At 42.2% G+C, this 20,832-nt stretch overlaps 1 protein-coding gene across 6 annotated transcripts in view; it reads right to left on the bottom strand.

Annotated features, from left to right (window-relative positions):
• LOC142002936 (cyclic AMP-dependent transcription factor ATF-7) overlaps positions 1 to 20,832 on the bottom strand; it is a 121,003-nt gene that overhangs the window by 79,676 nt on the left and 20,495 nt on the right. For all 6 annotated transcript variants that reach the window (XR_012642750.1, XM_074979449.1, XM_074979453.1 and 3 more), the window contains one exon: positions 8,747 to 8,815. Coding sequence is in view for 5 of the 6 variants with exons in the window: in XM_074979449.1 (XP_074835550.1) it covers positions 8,747 to 8,794 (48 nt within the window). In the remaining variant the exon portion in view is untranslated. The remainder of the gene's footprint in view (positions 1 to 8,746; positions 8,816 to 20,832) is intronic.

Here is a 20,832-nt window from a genome sequence, read left to right as displayed (position 1 = left end):
GTACAAACCATACGGCAGGTTGGAAAGGCCATACTCTGCACTGGTGCAGTTCACCCTCTAGTCAGAACTGGGATAAGCTGTGCCGGTGCAGACATCTCCACAGTGATGGCTGGAAACAGCACATCTCCAGGGCCGACAGGACTTTAGCACACAACATATTCTATGCACTGGAAATTCTGAAGCATGGAGAGAAGAGGCTAACACTGGAAAGTCTCAGAGAGAGAGAAGAGAACCCTTTTTCTCTCAGACATCATATAACAGGAATAATCTATATTCATTTGTATTATACAGGCAATAAAACACACCTTACCTCAGTTCCACATCTAGCCAATCACAGAAGCCATTTGCTGCCTCGTGTATTACAAAGCAATAGAGATTTAAGGGATAATGGTCACAGTGCCAGAGTATACAAAGCTATAAACTGCTTTTGAGGTTGGTTAAATGCCAAGTGATGCTGCAGCTTCAATGTCATAAACATTATTTCTATTATATGACAAGATAAGAGGATACAACAAGCAACAAAGAAGAAAAATTATTTTCCTACCCCATGAACATTCCGGGCTTCTAGTCTCTTGGACTTTCCAGGGACATCATCTCAATGGCATGGTCTTAGAGTGGAATAAATTCTTAAGTTAAGGATGGGTTTAAGACCCAAATGACTGATACAAAATCTTTTTTAAGTGACAGGTCCCTTAAAAAATGAAATGTTCTGTTTTTTGGGCGGTAACTTACTGAAGTCCTCCTCCTTGTAGTACATATTGTACCTCCATTAAGATATTTCTCAAGGTAAGGCAACTGTTGTGAGGAAGCTATTAATAATGGCCTTATTTTCAGTATAAGGCTAAAAAAAAAAAAAAAACCCCAAAAATGTGCAGCCCTCATAGACAGCTTAATAAACCAGGTGAAAGAAGAGGGAGGTACATTCCATTATCACACATGCACCATTTTGCACCATCAGTCATTGATTCAATGCCACTTTCAATCACAAATCTTGGAAATGCTTGTAAGAGATAGCTAGATATTATTGAAGGAAATAGTGAGACAGGCATTGGACATCAACATGCGCTGAACCCATAGTTGTTGATGACGACGACAAGTTTTATTACATATTTTAATAGAAGGGGTAAACAGGAACAGAAATTAAGTGATTTGCCTCCGGTCACAGTAAATCAATGGCCCAATTGTGAACAGGAGCCACGCTTTCCTCTCAAACCTTTGCCATAGATGTTTAAGAGGCTTAAACCTGCAAAAATCCTCTTTTATTAATGAGTCAGTGCTGTATCATTATACATTTTTAGTCAATATCTTTCAACTGTAATGACAACATTAAAGTTTATTGCTAACATTTAGTTCCAAATGGTGCAGTTCATCATGGAGAGTATACTTTAAATAGAGTTAGAAGACTATGTTAAACAATTGTTAGCCAGGGCATGACACCTTCCCCAACAGGACCTTTTGGATCCTTTTCACATTATACACAACAAAAGGCTTACTCAAGGCACAGTTTTGCATCTCCTATAATCAATACATAGACTAACATGCATCTTCATTTTTCCTGCAGACTGCTTCAGCTAAGGGACATAGTCTTGCTTGTTCAACAGCTCCTCTTTCTGGCAATGAGGGAGGTGATAAGTGGGGGGAAAAAGTGTCAGCCGTCCTCTTAGAAAAGAAACCAGAAAAATGAGCTTCCGCAGAATCTTAAAAAAAAAAAAAAAAGTATATGCAGACATTTAGAACTCATCTGGGTCACATCAGACTCACTGTTGGGAAGTAATCATGTACAGAGTCCAAAAATAACAGCTGTTAAAGACCTAGCAACCAAAACATGTTTACATACCTACTGCAAGCTCACTAGGTTTGATTATACAGTGAGAATATAGTAAGGTCTAATCTATTTCAGGTGATCCTCTCCCCTCACCTTCCCTTACCACAGCATTCTTCTAATTTCTTTATAGCAGCAGTGGAGAAGGAGCAAGAAAGGAAGCAAAGCGAGAGGCTGGCCACAACCACATAGCAAAAGAAGAGCCAACTGACAACTCATAAGGAAGTGATGGACTTCTCCCTTTAGCAAAAAAAAATTGTGACTGGCTTCATAACAGTTGTTCCAAGTCTGCGTTTCAGAGCTCTCTGCCTTGTTCTCCGTTTCCTTTTCCACCTTCTCCTCTCATGCTTTTTAAAGCAGCGTTTCCAAATAGCGGGTCACTGAAGAGCAAAAACGAGTTTTGAACTGCAAACAAGAACAGGAGAGACAGCTTGTAGCTGTCTGCCCAGGGTCATATTTGCAGAGATGTGTGCATAATGAAAGCTTTAATTGGTTTGGTCTTTAAATATAAATGCCAGTGAAAGGTGCCAACCTACTTGCTAACCCTGAATGGTGGGCAGAGCCCATCTACAGTTTAGGGCCCACCACAGGCCAACCAAATGTCCCAATATTAGGGGCTTTGTCTTACATATCTGACTGTATCACCACCCCTGGAAAAAAAAGTTTGTCCCAAGTTTTCCACATTTGCTATCTGACCACCCTTTCCCACTTCCTTAGTTGAGAAAGAGGTCACAATACTAATGGTTGTTTGAGTCTATGGGACTACAAAGGAATAGGAGCAATGCTCAAAGATTTAAAACAATGGATGAGAATGGGGTTTGTGAACAAAGAACTCCAGGCAGCACCTACCACACTGAAAATGAGTTAGAGTAAAACCCAGCTACGTAAGACACATATAGGGCCCCTGCAAGCATCCCCCTTCTGGTCTCACAGCTAGACAATGGTGGATATTGTCTGGAGGGAGCTGCTGAGGCAATCTCATGGCCCTTTGGGGTCACAGAGGAGACGTATACATATGAAAAAATGTGGGGTAAACGGAAGACTCTGAAAGAGCCAGCAGAAAAGGCTGCAGCCTGGCAAACTGCAGGTAAGTGCACTTATGTCTCCAAAATGTGCCTGATCAACAGCCCTGCAGATTGATGTGTAGAAAACATAAGATAAAGCTTTTCTTGCTGTATCTTCCAATGTCTCCCCTCTCTGACCAGAAAAGACAGTCCTCCAGAGTTGTTAGAAGAGCCCTCTTCCACAGTTAATACTTGGCCCCTGCTGCAACTGGCAAGAAAGGGTCAATCGCAGTCCTACTGTGATGGTGACTTCTGTAACCTTTCTATATGGAACCAGACCGAGACCTATTTCGTATAGGCCACTGAACGTCATTCTTAGCTTTAATATTTTGTGTTGAAAGTTCTTTGAGTTAGAAATTGTCTGCTTCCTTGGAAAAGGTCTAGTTAGTACAATGGTATAAGCAATATCAGCTCAACAGATTCTTGGACTCACATTTTCAACCTTAAAGTTGGGTACTGAAATAAAAAGTAATCTGATTTTCAAAAGACACTGTCCCCATCGCTCCCACTGATTGGATCAGGTGTTGTACATGCTCAGGATCTTTGAAGCCAGGTCACGTATCTAGCTGCCTACACAAAGGCTTAAGTGCCTACCTTTAATCAACTGTATTTGGAAACACTGGTCCCAGTTTTTATGCAACTTGGAAACAAATTCACCCATGGAATAAGTGGGTACAATTATAACTGAAGCTACAGTCGAACTGAGCCTGCGTATTTGATCATACATTTACCTGAAAAAACCCTTTTGACCGAACCTAGGCGGCTTGTCAAAGGTTAGGGTCTGGTACCAGAAGAGTAAGCATGGGCCATCAGAATTAGATCACTGAAAACAGCTTCTCTAAGAGGGAAAATCCCCCAATTTCTACTATAAGAATCAAGTTATCAAAAGCTACAAACTAAACTTCCTTGTATCTTGGACAGTAGAAGCCCACTGACTTTGTATTTCTTGGTTTGCACTGGAAAAAACAAACAAACAAAAAAAACCCAAAACTATTGTCTATGGAGAAATTAACTTCAAATGGCATTCTGACTCCTTAAATGCATCTAAAGTTGGATACTGACCTCCACATCCAGTACCATATTGTGGTTTCCTGTTCCTCTCTGCTATTTGACAGTTGCATTCCACGTCAGAGGTGGCTGCATGTAAGTGGTGAATGGGGTGGTTATAGTTTGCATAAGGCTTTAAATCCTTCCAGGTAAAGCGCACAACAGAAAGTGATTTAAAGATTGGAAAGAAAGCCCTACTGGGAAAAAGAGTCAGGAACTTTGTTTAGCTTAACACAAAGATGACATGATTGCAGTTTATATTATCTATACTTGGAACTGTAATAATAATGGAGGCCTCCTCAATCTATCTTAGAATTATATAAATAAGATCCAATGGCTGGAAGTTGAAATGGACAAGTTTAAACTAGACATAGGACACACATTTTTAATACTGAAGGTAATTAATCATTGGAACAACTTACTGTGAAGGATATTTTTACCCACTGGAAATTTTTCTGTCACAACTGGGTAATTTTCGAAAAGATACACTCTAGTTCAATGAAAATTAAATTCAGGGAAGTCCAATGGTTTGTAGTATACATACAGTCATATTACACAATCACAGCAGTCTCTTCTTGAATGCATTATTCTATAGGGCAGGGACTGTCCACTACCGGTTGAACCTCTCTAGTCTGGAACTCTCTTGTCTGGCAATATCTGTAATACAGCATGGTTTTACTTAAGTGGACAACCATTTACCACAGTGGTGATCAAGCTTCCCATAGTCCCATAAAGTTTGTTTACAGTCACCAGTCCTAGTCCTGGCTCTCAGTGTTGCATCTGATGAAGCGGGTCTTTGCCCACGAAAGCTTATGCTCCAAAATATCTGTTAGTCTATAAGGTACCACAAGACTTTTTGCTGTTCTCGAAGCTACAGACTAACATGGCTACCTCTCGATACTCGTGCCATTACGTCAATTTAATTTACCGCCTAAATGTCTTCTGAGAGCCCACTAAGCAGTGGAAGTGTTGGTAATGCTGCTGGACAATATTGACCTCCTGTGGTCTGGCAAATTCTCTCATTCGGCAGTGGTCAGGTCATGACAGTGCCAGATTAGAGGTTCAACCTGTACGGTGTTTGTACAGCAGCCAGTGCAATGGGGCCACATTCTTCACTGGCTCTTAGATAAGGCTGTAATAAAATATGATCAATAATAATGGTGTAAAGTTAACCTGATTCTAGAGCTGTATAACTGAAGTCTTCATATCAGTGCTCAGATACAGCAAGTACAGTTTATGGCTTCTACAATTTCAGGAACAAGGGAGACATAAAATAGGGTAGAAAAATCTGCTGCACAAAGGGATAGAATTAAAAAAAAAAAATGCATCAGATAAGATCGGTACCAGAAAAGTTTTCAAGCAAAAAGATTAGACACACAGAAATTGCATGTATTTTTTAAAAAGTCAAAGTAATTGATTAGAGTCTTTCACTATACAAAGTAGCTGTATCAAAATATTAACGTCTTAAAGCATATGCCTCAAGAATTATCCTGTTTAACGTTCACTGTATAAAATCCCAAAGAGACATTAAAATATTGAAAAAAATTATGCTGCAGGGATTCATCTAGGGCAGTGTTTCTCAAACTTAAAACATCTATGTACCCCTTTTGCGTACTTTGACCTAATCAGTGTACCTCCTCTCTAAGTACCATCCCAGCACTTACCTTCTGATTTTTAGTCATTTATTTTCTGCCACATTCCCCCTTCAAATCCTTCCACATACCACCAGTGGTATGCATACCACATGCTGGGAAACGCTGATCTACGGAATTAGTCATGGCTCGGCAACACTTTTCCCTGACTTTGATCATTAGATAAAGTGGATATGAATCTCTGAAGATCTGGTTAAGAGCCCCAAACCATTTAGTACAACAAGAAGTCCTGTGGCACCTTACAGACTAACAAATATTTTGGAGCATAAGGTTTCATGGGCAAAGACCTACTTCATCAGATGCATGAGTGGGGGAGGGTCAGGGGTTTCCAGAGCAGTATTTAAAGAGTGGGGAACTAGAAAATGTAGAGAAGCTCACAAATCCGGGGAGCATCATAACGTATGATCTCGTCTGTAAGAAGGAAATAGCAACCAGAATAGCGAAAGCAAGAGCGAGTCTGAAGGCGAAGGATAAGATCTGTAAAAGCAAAGCAATTAGCTTAAGAACGAAGCTGAGCGTCTTTTGACAACGTTGTATTCAGCAGCATGTTGTATGGATGTGAGACATGGGTGATAATGAAAAGATTCGAAAAGAAGAATATTGGTGTTCGAAAAGAGTTGTTATAGAAAGATTCTGAGAATAGGATGGATAAAGAAGGTCACCAATGAGGAATTATATAGAAAGATACAGCCGAAAGAGAACCTGCTCCAGAAGGTTATAAAACAGAAGCTACAGCTATTTGGGCATATTTGCAGAATGAATGACAAACGAAAAATCAAGACCCTGGTATTTGGCATAATTGATGGTTCGAACAGGAGAGGCAGACCCCACAGAGAATGGATAGATAATGCAGTAGATTGGTGTGGAACTAGTCTACAGAAATTAAGCCACTCCGCACTGGACAGGGAAAGATGGAAGGAAATAGTGAGAAAGGCATCTGACATCAACGGGCACTGAGCCCACGGTTACTGATAATGATGATGATGATGTCCCAGTAAAAAGGAGGGCCAGAGCTGACAAGGTCTATTCAGCAAGGTGGAAATGGCCCACTATCATCAGTATGTATCAAAAGAGGAAAAAACAAGCCACGTCAGACAGGGGGATGTGGCCCATTGTCAGAGTCTCATGGGGAGATATTAACACCCAAGGCAGAGAAGCTCCTTTTGTAAGGGGCCAGCCACTCCCAGTCTCTGTTTAATCCTTGGTTGATGGAGTCACATTTGCAAATAAATTGCAGCTCAGAGACTTCTCTCTCCATGGCTATGTCTACACTAGCCCAAAACTTTGAAATGGCCATGCAAATGGCCATTTCGAAGTTTACTAATGAAGCGCTGAAATACATATTCAGCGCCTCATTAGAATGCCGGCAGCTGCGGCACTTCAAAATTGATGCGGCTCGCCGCCACATGGCTTGTCCAGATGGGGCTCCTTTTCAAAAGGACTCCGGCAACTTTGAAATCCTCTTATTCCTAACAGCAGATAGGAATAAGGGGATTTCGAAGTTGATAGGGTCCTTTCAAAAAGGAGCCCCATCTGGACAAGCCATGAAGCGGCGAGCCATGCCAATTTCGAAGTGCCGCGACTACCAGCATTCTAATGAGGCACTGAATATGTATTTCAGCGCTTCATTAGTAAACTTCGAAATGGCCATGCGCATGGCCATTTCGAAGTTTTGGGCTAGTGTAGAGACAGCCCATTTGATTTATGATCTTTCTTTGTTTTAGGACTGCTACTTTTAAATCTGTTACTGTCACAGATTTAAAGGTAGCAGTCCTAAAATAAAGAAATTCCAAAATCAAATGGAGACAGAAATCTCTGAGCTACAATTTATTTGCAAATGTGACTTCCATCAACCAAGGATTAAACAGAGACTGGGAGTGGCTGACTCTTTACAAAAGCAGCTTCTCTGCCCTGGGTGTTAATATCTCCCCACTAGACTCTGACAATGGGCCACATCCCCCTGTCTGATCTGGCTTGTTTTTTCCTCTTTTGATACATACTGATGGTAGTGGGCCATTTCCACCTTGCTGAATAGACCTTGTCAACTCTGGTCCTCCCTTTTACTGGGACCCCACTCCTTAAATACCCCTCTGGAAGCCCCCCTCTCTCCCCCACTCATGCATCTGATGAAGCGGGTCTTTGCCCACGAAAGCTTATGCTTTTAGTCTATAAGGTTCCACAGGACTTCTTGTTGTTCTCAAACACACAGACTAACACGGTTACCTCTCTGATATCTGAAACCATTTAGCGGCATGCCTGTTCACCCCTTCTGAAATTTTTTGCACTATAACACAAAGGTAGGGCATTTATGCAGGATTTTACCAGCTACCCACTGTAATGGCTCAATAATTCAAATGCTTTGTTTCTTAATGGAAAAGTAACTCTGAAGGTATGGCAATCACATGAGGCATTAGTGTTTTAATGAAGGGAAAGACCCAGTCTGTTCTTAGAGGCTTGTCTTGCATTAAATCAGACTTCAGCGAAGCACTAACAACTGGAAAAAATTAACTGTCATGGACATTTACCAACCCTGGTACAAAGTCTATTCACCTGGCTTTTCACACATGAAAAAAGGTACTTCACTCATTCGCAGAACAAAAACCAAAAAGGCATTCACCCAGCCAAGTGAGAAGGAAAAGAAAAAAAAGAAAAAAGAAAAAAAAAAAAAGGTTTTACAAGGCTGCAACTAATACTAGCAGGTTACCTATGGAGGAAAAAAAAAATTTTTTTTTTGAAAGCTCAAAATAGAATCTAGCAGTTTGGGGTTCACGCAGCAGCAAGCAATCAGCTGTCACATTCTCAGCTGCTTTACAGAATATATTCTCACAGCTAACTCATGCTGATGGAAAAAAAGAGTATCTGAATGAAGGTGTGTAATGCTACCATGAAACATTAATTGGAGATCAGTGTGCTTCTCTGAGCTGTGTGGGGCGTACGAAAATCACGAGCAGAATAACAGTATCATACAAAGCAAGGCAGATTTCATTATTTTGTAGCGCTTGCACTTGCTCATAACTTAGATTTACACACTGCAAAGCCTCTGATCGGATTACCTTCACTGATCATGTAAAACGCTGGATTTAAACTCTTTGCCTCTGTGATAAAAACAGGCATTTTGATTCACAACAACACATTCACAATAAAGTATATTGTACAAGTACCTGTCCACAGCCGGGGGCACTGCACACAAACGGCCTGTCGTCTCCCATATTTCATACAGCTGGGCAAAGCTGCAGAGAGAGAAAAGAGGAGGGTGAAAATTGTTAAATAAGCTGAAGATGCAAAATATCAAGAGCAGAAGCTCTTTATAGGAATATAATTAATACTGCTGACACAGGGAAGAGATGTCTTTCTGAACTCCTTAGATCACATGCAAGAAAAAAAAAAAAAGGGTTCACCCAGCCTGAGTTAATGTGACCCTGTAATTTTTGCACTTGCAAAGAGGAAATATCATCTAGTATTTAAAAGAGGAGCAATGAAAGCTTGTCCAATGGTCAGAATAAGAGATACGTAGTCTGCACACCCAGGGTTCCATTCCTGGTTCTTTCATGGCCTGACCACAGGAAGAGACTTCCTGCTGTCTCCACCTTAGGGTAGTATACGTTGTAGCTAGGAGCTTGCCTCCCAGCATGAGTAGAGACATGCCAGTTCAGCTCAAATAAGTGCTACTCAGACTAGCCACTCTAGTACAAACCCAGCCTGGCCCCCTGCTACCTCAAACTGCCTCCCATGCTACTGCAAGTCTGACTACTCACGCTGGGAGCAGCTCTCCCATCTGCAGTGTTAACGTACCCTCAGTATTCATCTCAAACCCCCATCTGGAACTGAAGACAGTACCTACGTATCTCACAATAGGACTAAGAATTAATAAATATTTGCAAAACACTCCTGTATCCTCAGATGGAAGGTACTAGAGAAAAGCAATATGTTTCATTGATTTTTAAATATAGTATACAAGGCATGCACACATGCTACCGTTCTACAGAAAAACATGCAACCCAGAAGTAGTTAGATAAATCGAGTCTGCTCTACATACAAGTTATATTTTCAAAGGGAGAGAACTAAAATTTGTCATTTAATTAATTAAGGGATTATAGGAGTGGTGCTCCATTTTACAAGGCAATAATCTGACTCCCTAGTGGGTAAACTACATGGCTGGAAGCAAGGGTAATTTATCACAGATTATAGCCACGGATAACAAAGCACTCTGTCCTATTACGCTACTAGTGGAGCTATTCTTATTAATAAAAAAATAAAAAAAAAAAAGAGTAAATAAAGTAACCCCCACCATCTCAAAGTCTAGAAATAATGGTTCCCTCCACCCACTGATATTTTTATAGCTGGATTTTAAAAAGCTATAATAAAGAAAATGTTATCTCTTCAGGGATTTTACTGTGTGAACGTGTCCTGACTGCTCATATGTTGCTTCTAGCCTCTCACTTTACATTACACTCTTGGCTGCAGAAAGCCAACGTACATCACTGGAGCCAAGAACAAAAATGGAACCAAAATGCAGCCAAAATTAGTTCATAAAAAATACACACTTTTTGTTGAGATTTTAAAGTGTTTGACCACGTAAAAATACCTCAAGAGCACAGAGGCTGGAGAAAGTTATTTTAGGAGCTGTCAAATACAGGAGTGGCTCCAGCAAAACAAGAATGGGAGCGGAGGAGTATGTGGCAGGGTAGGGGGAGAAGTCTGCATTTTCATGGTAGCTAAAGATGGCTTAGGGGTATAGAGTAACTGCATATCTTAAAGGTCTGATGAGATGTGGAGCTTTTCCCCTCCCTACAGTGTTCTATCAAGTCTGGCCCAAGGTGGTCATGGCTGAAAAGCTGTTACGTTCAATAGCAGTTTAGTGGCCTGTGGGAAATGAGTGGATTGCAATGCTGTCTTTTCTAAAGGGTATCTACAAAATTTGCTATCACAGTTGGAACTATATTTAACTTTGTTAAGAAAATGTGAAAGCAAAAAGGGGTAAATAGCTTTTGAACAAACATATAATGGACGAACTAGCCACAAATAATCACTACTCCTCCCAGAAACTCAAAACAAGTTAAATGGAAACCGCAAAATGCATGAACAACAACAAGCCCCAAAGATCCTAGAGCAAGGGTCGGCAACCCCTGGCAGGAGTGCCAAGAATGGCAGGTGAGCCAATTTTCATTGGCATGCAAAGTGGGAGCTCAGCCCCACCTCTCCACCCTCATGCAGCCAGGAGCTTGCTCAAAGCCATGCTGCCTGTGGGTTAATAAAAAGACCACCTAATGCTACCAGCAACCACCACCCCAACGGCAAAGCTCTGCATCTGTATTTATTCATTAACACAGCTGTTACAAGTATGGACTCAGACCATACATAGGAGGTTAAAAGGTCTAATCCTGGTGCTCCGCCTCAGAAAGGTTGCTGACCCCCTGTCCTTGAGGAAGGGGGCTGAGTTGGAGGCTTCTGCTGATTCAGAAAACCCCACGAGACAAACAGCTGAGTACCATGTTCTCCCAAAAGGATGTGATAGTATCCACCAAGCACAGTCCCAGTATAGCCAGTTGTTTTATCATCAACCAGGAAAGACATTGGTCCATCATGCATGACAAAGACCATCCACACTTTAGGTAAGCAACCCTCTTAGGCTATGTCTACAGGAGAGGGCTTTTCTGGGGAAGCTGGCCTTCTGTCAGAAAAGCCGCGGAGCGTCCACATGCAAAATGTACTTTGGTTGACAGACTGTCGACAAAACCGGATAGACACCAGCAGCATCGCGCCTCTCTGTATTCAGGTAGAATGCCTTTGTCAACAGTTTCTGTAGACACAAGCCATGTAGATGACCCAGGGGGTCCTCTGTTGACAGAGACAGCTTCTAGTTCACTGGGCAGCCCTATCTGCTGAGCTTCTGGTTGGCTGTTCTCTCGAGGGAGCAGCTGGGTAGTCTGGCCACACTCTGTTGACAGAGCGGACTGCTCATTTGAACTGCTTTTGTGTGTGGATGTGATCTGTCTACAGAAGTTTTGCTGGAAGATCTCTTCCAACAGTAACTTCACTGTAGTGTAGATGTAGACACTGTGGTCTACAACTCAAAACTGGAAATCAGGTATTCCAGATTTCTAATCTCAGGTCAGCCAATGACTGGTTTTGTCTTTGATAAATTGATTCCTAGCTTTATGCCTCAATTTCTCCATTTGTAAAAGAAATTACCACCTCTTGCATCACAAAATGTAAGTCAGCGGTGTGCAGTGTAGCCCATCACGGTGTGCGTGGCCAACAAGACATTTTGTTTACTGTTTCCCATGCAAAGGGTTGCCAGAGTCTGTTGGTTTTCATTCACATGGCTCCCCCACGTTTTTGGCATTACTAAAGTGAAATACATACAAAGCAAGGGCATGTGCAGACTACACCCAACAGTGACTGTGTGAGTCATACACTCCCTCTGCATCCAATCAAAATGCTGCTACATTTCAATCTGGACACCCTGCGAATTCTAGGTGTGCCAGGGCAAGTTAGCAAAACTGCCCTAGGCTGGGACACCATCTTGGTTAGGACAATCTTGCAGCCCACTGAGATAAGGAGGCCCACTTGTTAGTGTAAGGACTTATAGAGCACTCTGAAGATGTAAAATGATTGCCAAGCGTTTTAGCAGGTTCTCTCAGTACCAAAGATTTTGTACTTATGGAAACTATGCTCCCCTCTCAGAGAAAGCAAAAGAGTTTGAGGCAGTGTATGAGGGGAGACTGCACAGTCACAGTCCGTGCAATGCACCTGTTCTCAAGGCAGTCATGGGAAATGTTGTCCTCTGCGAGCCCAGTGGTGAATTTCATCAGCAATTTTAAAACAGCAGGTTTTGGAAACCGTTGAAGAAAGAGCAGTCATGTTGTGATAACAGGAGAATTCCAGACAGGGAATGGTCAAAATGGGGCATTAATTATCCTTTAAAGTTTTGTTAAGAAACAAAAAAAAAAAAAGTGTCAGCCCTAAAAAGAGAGAAGCTACTGAAAGGCGACTAGGTGAAGATGGGGTTTGGGGTTTTACATGGAGCTGCATAATGTACTTAGCTAGAAGGAGAAATTTTTTTTTTCCTAATAAAGTCTATTAAACTTGCAAAATAATAAGGGTTATTCTAATTTACAAGGCAAAATACACTAATGTGAGGCAAAAGTAAAGAGTGTCAAACATCTGTCACTTAAACAGCTCTTTTTGCTGACCAATACTTAAGATTTTCAGTCTCTCTTCATGCATTTATCCTTCAAGTACACATAAAAGCTGTTTAAGACATTAAAGAATTTGATCAGCAGTCACTCTTGTGGCTTTCATCAAACCAATCAAAACTGAGGGAAAAGACACCATAGTATTTCACACTTTCCCCAGACGATTCTGACAGTGTAACAAGTAGCGCTGTTCAAAAATTTGAGACTTGTGCACTGAGAATTGCAGTTAGATGATCTTGCAAGATACTAGGGAGGATTCATTTTGTCTCCCTCAAAAATTAACATCTTACTCACTATGAATGATAACCTGCATATGTAGAGATTTATACCACATATAGCCAGGAAAAACTACTTCAATAAACTATTCTTAAGGCAGAACTAGCAGAGGATTGGCTACTGAGAGAACAGCATTTTTATTCCTTTTCCCACAGCCGCAGGACAATACTTTGCTCTTTTGATTTTTAGCATGTTTGAAAATGCAATGTAAAGCAAAGGATTAGATTATTGAATCATTCTTTAAAATTCTGTCAGTGCACTTCTGAAGAGCATCTGCCACCTCATGGAAAGCTTTGGGAAAGAAAATAAAAACATTCTACTGAGAAAAATATTCTTCTTCCAGAGCTTATATATTCTGTTATTCCCACCCCTCACATCTCTAAGTAGTATATTAAAACAAGAGCTTTGCTTCTTTTAAAGGTGTTTATTCCCCCACTTTGGCTATGTCTCGATTGCAGGCGCATCCAAACAATGCTTTCGCTTTTCTGAGACCACTCTTGGAAAAGTGGAAGCATTCTGCAGGCACACCTTGTATACCTCGTGCCACAAGGCATAAGGGATGTCTTGGCAGAGGGGCTTTTCCCAACCTCTGGCCCTGTGTGGACCAGTCAAATGTCGGAAAAGCCTCTCTCAACAGGCCTCTTGGCAAAAGATACGCAAATTACAGAGCGCAATTTGCATATATCTTGCTGACAGTTCTCCGCAGTTTATATGTAATCTTAGAGTCAGCAACTCAAACAGTATTATTTCTAGAGCAAGATCTTTACAATGCCACAAAAAGATTACAAGGCTTTTCCAAGGGAAGGATGAACACGGGTAACATGCAACCCTTCCCTTGCATGGTTCATCCAAGGAATTTAAAGTCTACAAAAATCAATGCTGAATGCTCTACAATTTTTTTTCCTGTGACATACCTGGCTCCCCATTGTTGGGATCTGTTGTCTTCTGCTATTTTTGATGCAGGTACGAGTGAGAAAAATCACTGAAGTTTTTTCTGCATGTGCCAGCAGGCAATGTGTAATGGACCACCATCAGGCTTACTCAGAAGATGTGTATTTGATAATATCGACAATGAGCCAGACACTTTCCAAACAGAAATAAGGCAAAACCCCTAGTCCAGGGAGCTTATAATATGTCTTATTTCAAGCTGTGCCACTGACTTGCTCTGTGATCTTGAAAAGTCACTTCCCACCATGCATTTCAGTTTCTCCAGGTGGACAGTGGAAATTATGTTTATGCACAGTTCTCAAAGTGCTTCTAAAAGTAGTATTACTGTTATACTAACTTTTCCAAGCTCTATTATAAAGCTATAGATTTGGCTCCATGTGGAAGTGCAGAAGTAAGGGTGACTCTGCCTCTAGAGTTGGATATAGGACCAAAAAGTCACTGCTCTCCAGTTGCAGTTTTGAAGGCAGCACAGAGACAAATGTGGCAATACTGCAATCCCCCTAAAATAACCTAATGACCCCCCTACCCCACACCTTTATTCGGAAATGTTGGTCTCTCCCCTCCTTCCCAACATATCTGCATAATATAAGGTAAAAGCACTCAAAAGAACAGATTTCATGGCCTGGGATTTGTTTTTCATGGCCAAAAATTTGGTAGGGACCTACTTGTGAACAAAGGAAAGAAACAGGTCTTTTTAAACACAGCTGCAGGTAGCCTTAGTTGGCTCTAAAAAACTCTTCTCGTTTTTCTCCTCTTCTATATTTCAGGGCTCACATACAGCACTAGTACAGATCAATCTCAGTTACATGAGTTCAGTTATTTAAATGAAATTACACAATTGAAGTCCACATAACTTAGGTTGACCTACAGAGGTGGCTACATCATACTACGTTGAAGAGAGCCGCTCTCCCATCGACAGCTTCCTCCTCATGGGGAGGTGGAGTATAGGCATCAATGGAAGAATCAACCTTGTGTCTTCACAAGGTTCACTAAATGCTGAATTATCCAGCAGCGTGGACGTGGTCATAAATTGCTACATCAATGCGAGTGCTCAACGGAGGTTAAGTAAAGTTATATATAGGGGAAACTGGGGATAGGGACATGGAGACCAATGGCCACGTCACCCCACTCTGCAGCCAGGGGAAAGGCAGAGCTAACCCCCAGAGCCTGGGGAAGACAACTCTCTCTGTCCCAGGCCTTGCCCCTCCCTGTCCTTGCTCAGCCCCTGCCCTGCTTCTTCTCCCAATCAATGTGGCAAGGAGAACAGTGGGACAGGGGATCCAGTCCCCCACACTCACTGCTGGCTGCCCCAGCGTGCTCTCCTCCCGTGGCCAATTTGCTCCACTTCCCACTGGTGACTGCAGGAGCAGTCCTGCCCTTCCTGCGAGCGACAGCCAAAGGAGCGGCGTGAGCTGGACTGCGCTCTTCTACCTCCGACACAGCTGCTGGTGAGTGCAGCGGGAGGAGAGGAAACCCTGCAGTGGGTGGCAGGCTCTCCCGCTAGCCCTCAGGTCACCCAGAGGCTCTGGCCCCCCCCATCAGCTCCTTACACACAACACCCCTTGTTACATTTTTTAAAAACAAACTACACACATTTTTCCAGAGTTCTCTTTGCTTCCTGCCTTACTTTGGAGGTTATTTGTGTGAATTGTTTTTAACCTAAAGAAATGTGCTTGCATCACAAAGAAGGCGGAGAGAAATGGGAAAGCAGGGAAGCGAATGGCACCCTGACGCAACCCCATTCCCTGTTCAGAAAACAAGGGAATCAGAGGATATGTAAGGCCATAGCCCTAGTCTCCCCACACAGGACCCCCTGAATATAACTCTCTTCCCATCCCCCAGTTCCCACGTATATCCCTGGCCTCCTACATCTTTATCAGTTAATTCCCTTGCAATCTCACACATCCTTCTCGTTTGCAAGGAGTTGGGGGCTGTTTCAGGTAAAAGCAAAGGTTCAAAGTTCCCTTGCTATTTACCCAGTTTCTGTGAAACATATTCACAAAAATTTAGCAAACAGCGAAGCTACCAAGTGCCATATGTGAAGTTAAAGAAAAAAGTACCTACTTTGGCTAAAAAGGTGTGTTTTTCAATTAAGTTATTGTTTATGGATTAAGCTCTTCTCCTGTATCTGTGCAGACAGCATTTAATAACAGCTTTAAAGCTGAGTAAATCAACACATGTTGTTACAAGACTCTCCTTAAGCTAGAGCACTCCAACAAACATGTCAAACATCATCTACCGGGGTGATCCTCAACCCAGGCGTACATGTACTCCCTAGAAGTACACAACAGTCTTCCAGCCAGTATATCAATTCATCTATACATCTTCCTACTTTTACAACAGCTAATGGTTTTTATGTAACCTAAGTCACTACCAACTTCAAATGTCACGTAATTATTTGGTCATGCTGCTCTTTGTACTATATACTGACATGTAAGTACAATATTTACTTTCTAATTGATTCATGTTACAATTATATGGTAAAAATTAGATAATATGCAGTTTTTCAGTAATAGTGTGCTCTGCCACGTTTGCATTTTTATTTCTGATTTTGTAAGGAGCGGGATAGCTCAGTGGTTTGAGATAGCTCAGGGGCTTGCTAACCCCACTGTTGTGAGCTCAGTCCTCGAGAAGGCCATTTAGGGGTCTCAGGCAGATAGATTTTTAAAAAATTTGCCAAGGACGGTGCTTGCTGCTGCCAGGAAGGGGACTGGACTCAAACTCTCAAGGTCACCTTCCAGCTCTATGAAATGTATATCTCCATATTTCTAAGCAAGTAATTTAAGTGAGGTACATCAGGCCTGCTGATAGAGATACAACAGTCTGGAAAGATTGAGAGCCAGTGGTCCACACAACTATTTGGAGTGAGTGGAGACTGTGGTTAAATTCAGTGAATTTAACTTAAAACCATGCATCTGTGCCCATATAGAACCTCATGTCTCTACAACAAATGAAAGGAGAAAGGTGGCAGAGAGGTGTCATTTTATATCACATCTCCCCTCACTACACAAAGAGACTATATCTATCTTTCCCTTATGTCTCTCAGGGTGTGGAAATCTCCTTCCCACCCCCAAAACCCATCTCTGGCTACGTCTACACTAGCCAAAAACTTTGAAATGGACATTTGCATGGCCATTTCGAAGTTTCTGGCTAGCGTAGACACGGCCTCTGAGTGACATGTTTTGCTGGCAAAAGTGCTCACAAGCACAGCGCTATATCAGGTCTCCAGCTGAGAAAGATACTGCCACTCATCCTGGTTTTACATCAACAAGAAAGCTCTCATGGAACAGCACAGAAAGATCTCATGACGGTGCAACTATATCAGTACAGCTATGCCACTGTCAGCCTGCTAGTGAAGACATAGCCTTGAGTAAACAGCAAACTGCAGTGCTTAGCAGGATGGTTACTTGTGATGATAATCATATTTGGGAGACGGATAAGAGGAGTCATTTTTGTTAATTTCAATACTCAGAATTTCAGAACACTTATTTTAGTAGGTTTAATGCCACACTCAGACTTCAACAGGAGTAGCGTGTTCCGTTTTGGGCACCACATTTCCAGAAATATGTTACTGAACTGGAGAAAGTTCAGAGAAGAGTAACAAAAATGATTAAAGGTATTTAAAACATAACTTATGAAGGAAGATTGAGAAATAATGGGTTTGTTTAAGTCTGGAGAAACGAAGGCTGAAAGGGGACATGACACTAGTTTTCAAGTATATAAAAGGTTGTTCTCATTAACCTCTAAAGAATAAGGACAAACAGCCATGGGCTTAAACTGCATTAAGGACAGTTTAGGTTAGACATTATGAAAAGCTTCCTGTCAAAGTTATTAGTCACTAGAATAAATTGCCTATGGAAGATGTGGAAACTCCATCCTTGGAGATTTTTAAGAGCAGATAAGACGAACACCTGTCAGATATGTTCTAGATAATACTTCATTCTGTTAGGAGTGCAAGAGACTGGATTAGAGGACCTCTTTTGTTGCCTTGCAGTTCTACAATTCTATGTCTATACAAGATGCTAATCAACCCATGAATTTGGATATTACTACAATCAAGTGCTAAGGTTCTCACTTTATTTCAATCCACAGTCTGAAGTAGTCCCAAAACATGTTTTACTAACTCACTGAAAAGCAAAAACATTTTATCCTAGTCTAGACAGACTCCTGGGGTAAAATTTAAACAGAGCTTCACAGGAAATTAGATGTACAGAACTTACTGACAAACAGAAATGAAAGGCAAGTCTGCCACCAGGAAAATTCACCCCCCTAAAAACATGCTAGCATGTAAAAGAGGCTATTAAGAAGCTGTTCTATGTGGGAACAGTTTCTCATATATCAGTTTATTCTTTTTTTCCATTTTTATTGCAAGTGCAAAATAAGTTTGGAGCCTCTCCAAATATGGGAATCCATATAGCACTTTCAACATTTAACTGATTTTACAGCAGGGAAGGCCAAGACAAGGAGTTTAAGCAATTTGCCCATGGCCACAAAATGAGTCAGATTTTTGTTGGGAGCATTATAATCAATTGCTATGAGTGAAATCATGGTCTAGTTCTTGGTGGGTAATTGTATAGAAGATTACTTTCTTTTCACGTGTACAAATAGTTGTGGAATCTCCATCTCTGGCGATATTTAAGAACAGGTTAGATAAATGTCCGTCAGGGATGGTCTAGACAGTACTTGGTCCTGCCATGAGGGCAGGGGGCTGGACTCGATGACCTCTTGGGGTCCCTTCCAGTCCTAACATTCTATGATATCATATATCCCCAACACTGAAACACTCCTCTAACTCCTCAAACCCTTCAGAAGGATAAACTACCTTTCTTGTTTTTAAACTCTCTATTGTCTTATTCTACACTGAATTCACAAGACCTCAGAACTTCAGTTCTGGACACACTAACCTATAGGATTCCCAACCCAAAGCTTGTGAAGAAGAATCTTGAGCAACCTGAGCCACCCATGTTCGAAATTCCTTCCTTGAAGCTTCTCCTTCAAAAACACAGTGGCGGGACCAACTATGAAGAAATCCATTGTGCATCCATTCTGGCCAAAGACTGCCTCCACATCAAATGTTCCATTTCCCAAGCAAGTTCAGAGAAGCTACTCAAAAGGCCATCTTTAAGCTCATTTAACTGAGGAAGTTACTATCCTAGAACAGAAACTCTGGATACACCCCATGATCTACAACTGAAACCACTTCAGTGGTTTGACAGATGATCTCCTGTTAACAGATAAAGGGCATATATTCACTCTCTTCCTCCTGTACCTCACTGCAGTTCTCTTGATTGCCATGAGATAGGAAAGACAGCACAGCACAGAGAGGTGTGGCTGCAGTCCAGGATAATGTGCTAAAATGGTTTGAGTTCTTCCTGCAGGGAAGCATCCAATGAGTGATGATGGGAAACAGCACTTCCACTATTAGACCCCTCACTTGCAGAGTTCCATAAAAATTAATTCTCTCTGTGGTCTTATTCATGATCTACATGCAGCCACTAGCTGAACTGTTCAGATGAGATGGACGGTACCCAGGACACCAAGACTAGGCAGAGTTCTGTCATCTGCCTGTCACCATACATGTCTATTTCATTACCTAAACCAGATAGCCCAGAGTTAGAGGCAAGATCCGCTCATGGATGAAGAACAGCTGGTTGAAACTAAACCTGACCCTGGATGGGAGAGGTGATGGTGGTAGGCACAAGAAAACACTTTGAAGAGTTCACAGCCAAAAATACCACCTTGACACGTGATGAGCTGGCTTTATTTATTTGCACCTCTGTCACCTCTTGACTGGACAACAGCTATACAGGACAGTAAGGTCTCAGAGTATGCAGAGTATCTCCACTTATGAGGTTGACCCCAGTTCACACAGTAAGCCCTTGATTTAGGCAGTTTCACATTCACACAATGCAAGGCTGATAGGCTCTCAGCCTCCTCACCCCCAAACCACCCCACTCTAGTGCATCCCCCGCTCAACCCCCCTGCCTGGATCAACGCCTCCCCCTCACAGTTCCAGACCACATCCCCACACACACACGCACACTTGGGGCTCCAGCTGTCAGACACCGGTGGCCTGCACAGGGACTCTAATCCCCCTGCCAGCTCAACCCAGCCCTGCCCTGGTTCACCCGCACAACCCCCCGCAGCCTCAGCTCACATCCCCGGCACGTGGGGCTCCAGCTCCAACCCCTGTAGCCACCACCACCCCAGCCCTGACTCCAACCCCCTGGCCTGGCTCAACCCCCACCCCCTGCATACCGCAGCTCAACTGCACCCTCCCACCCCGCCCCACAGCCCTAACCCACCTCAAGCTTAACCCCCCGTCCCCTCCCAGGGCCCCAACCCATCCCCCAAAGCCATCCCCGACTTACGTGACATTCAAGGTAAGCGAGGGCTGCATGGAACGCAACCATTGCGTACCTCGAGGGATTACTGTATGCCTGGACACAAAGTCTTCAGTGGAAAGGAAGCGTCAATGGTACAGAATATTGAAGCACCTTCTCCGCAACAGGAGATACTGAAAACACATACAACCTTTTTCTCTGCTGGCTTCCCACAAAGCATCACTTCAAATCAACACAAAAAAATCAGGCAAAAATCTACGCTCCTTCTTTATTTTGAGGGCATTCAATGGTCTGGGATTATGGTAGTGACACAATAATAGACAGTTCCACATAGCCTTTTTACTTTACTTGAATTTAGTATTTTTCTTTTATTGACTACCATAGGTTCAACTCTTGCCACTACAGTTTCAAGCTGAGGGAGAACATTATAGATGGTGTTTTTCTCAGATTTGGAGACTCTAGGAACACACAAAAACCAAG

The sequence above is a fragment of the Carettochelys insculpta genome, chromosome 29 (genome assembly GCF_033958435.1).
Source record: "Carettochelys insculpta isolate YL-2023 chromosome 29, ASM3395843v1, whole genome shotgun sequence".
Classification (NCBI taxonomy): Eukaryota; Metazoa; Chordata; order Testudines; family Carettochelyidae; genus Carettochelys; species Carettochelys insculpta.
The sequence above is the reverse complement of the archived record's forward strand: the minus strand, read 5'-3'. Positions and strand labels throughout refer to the sequence as shown.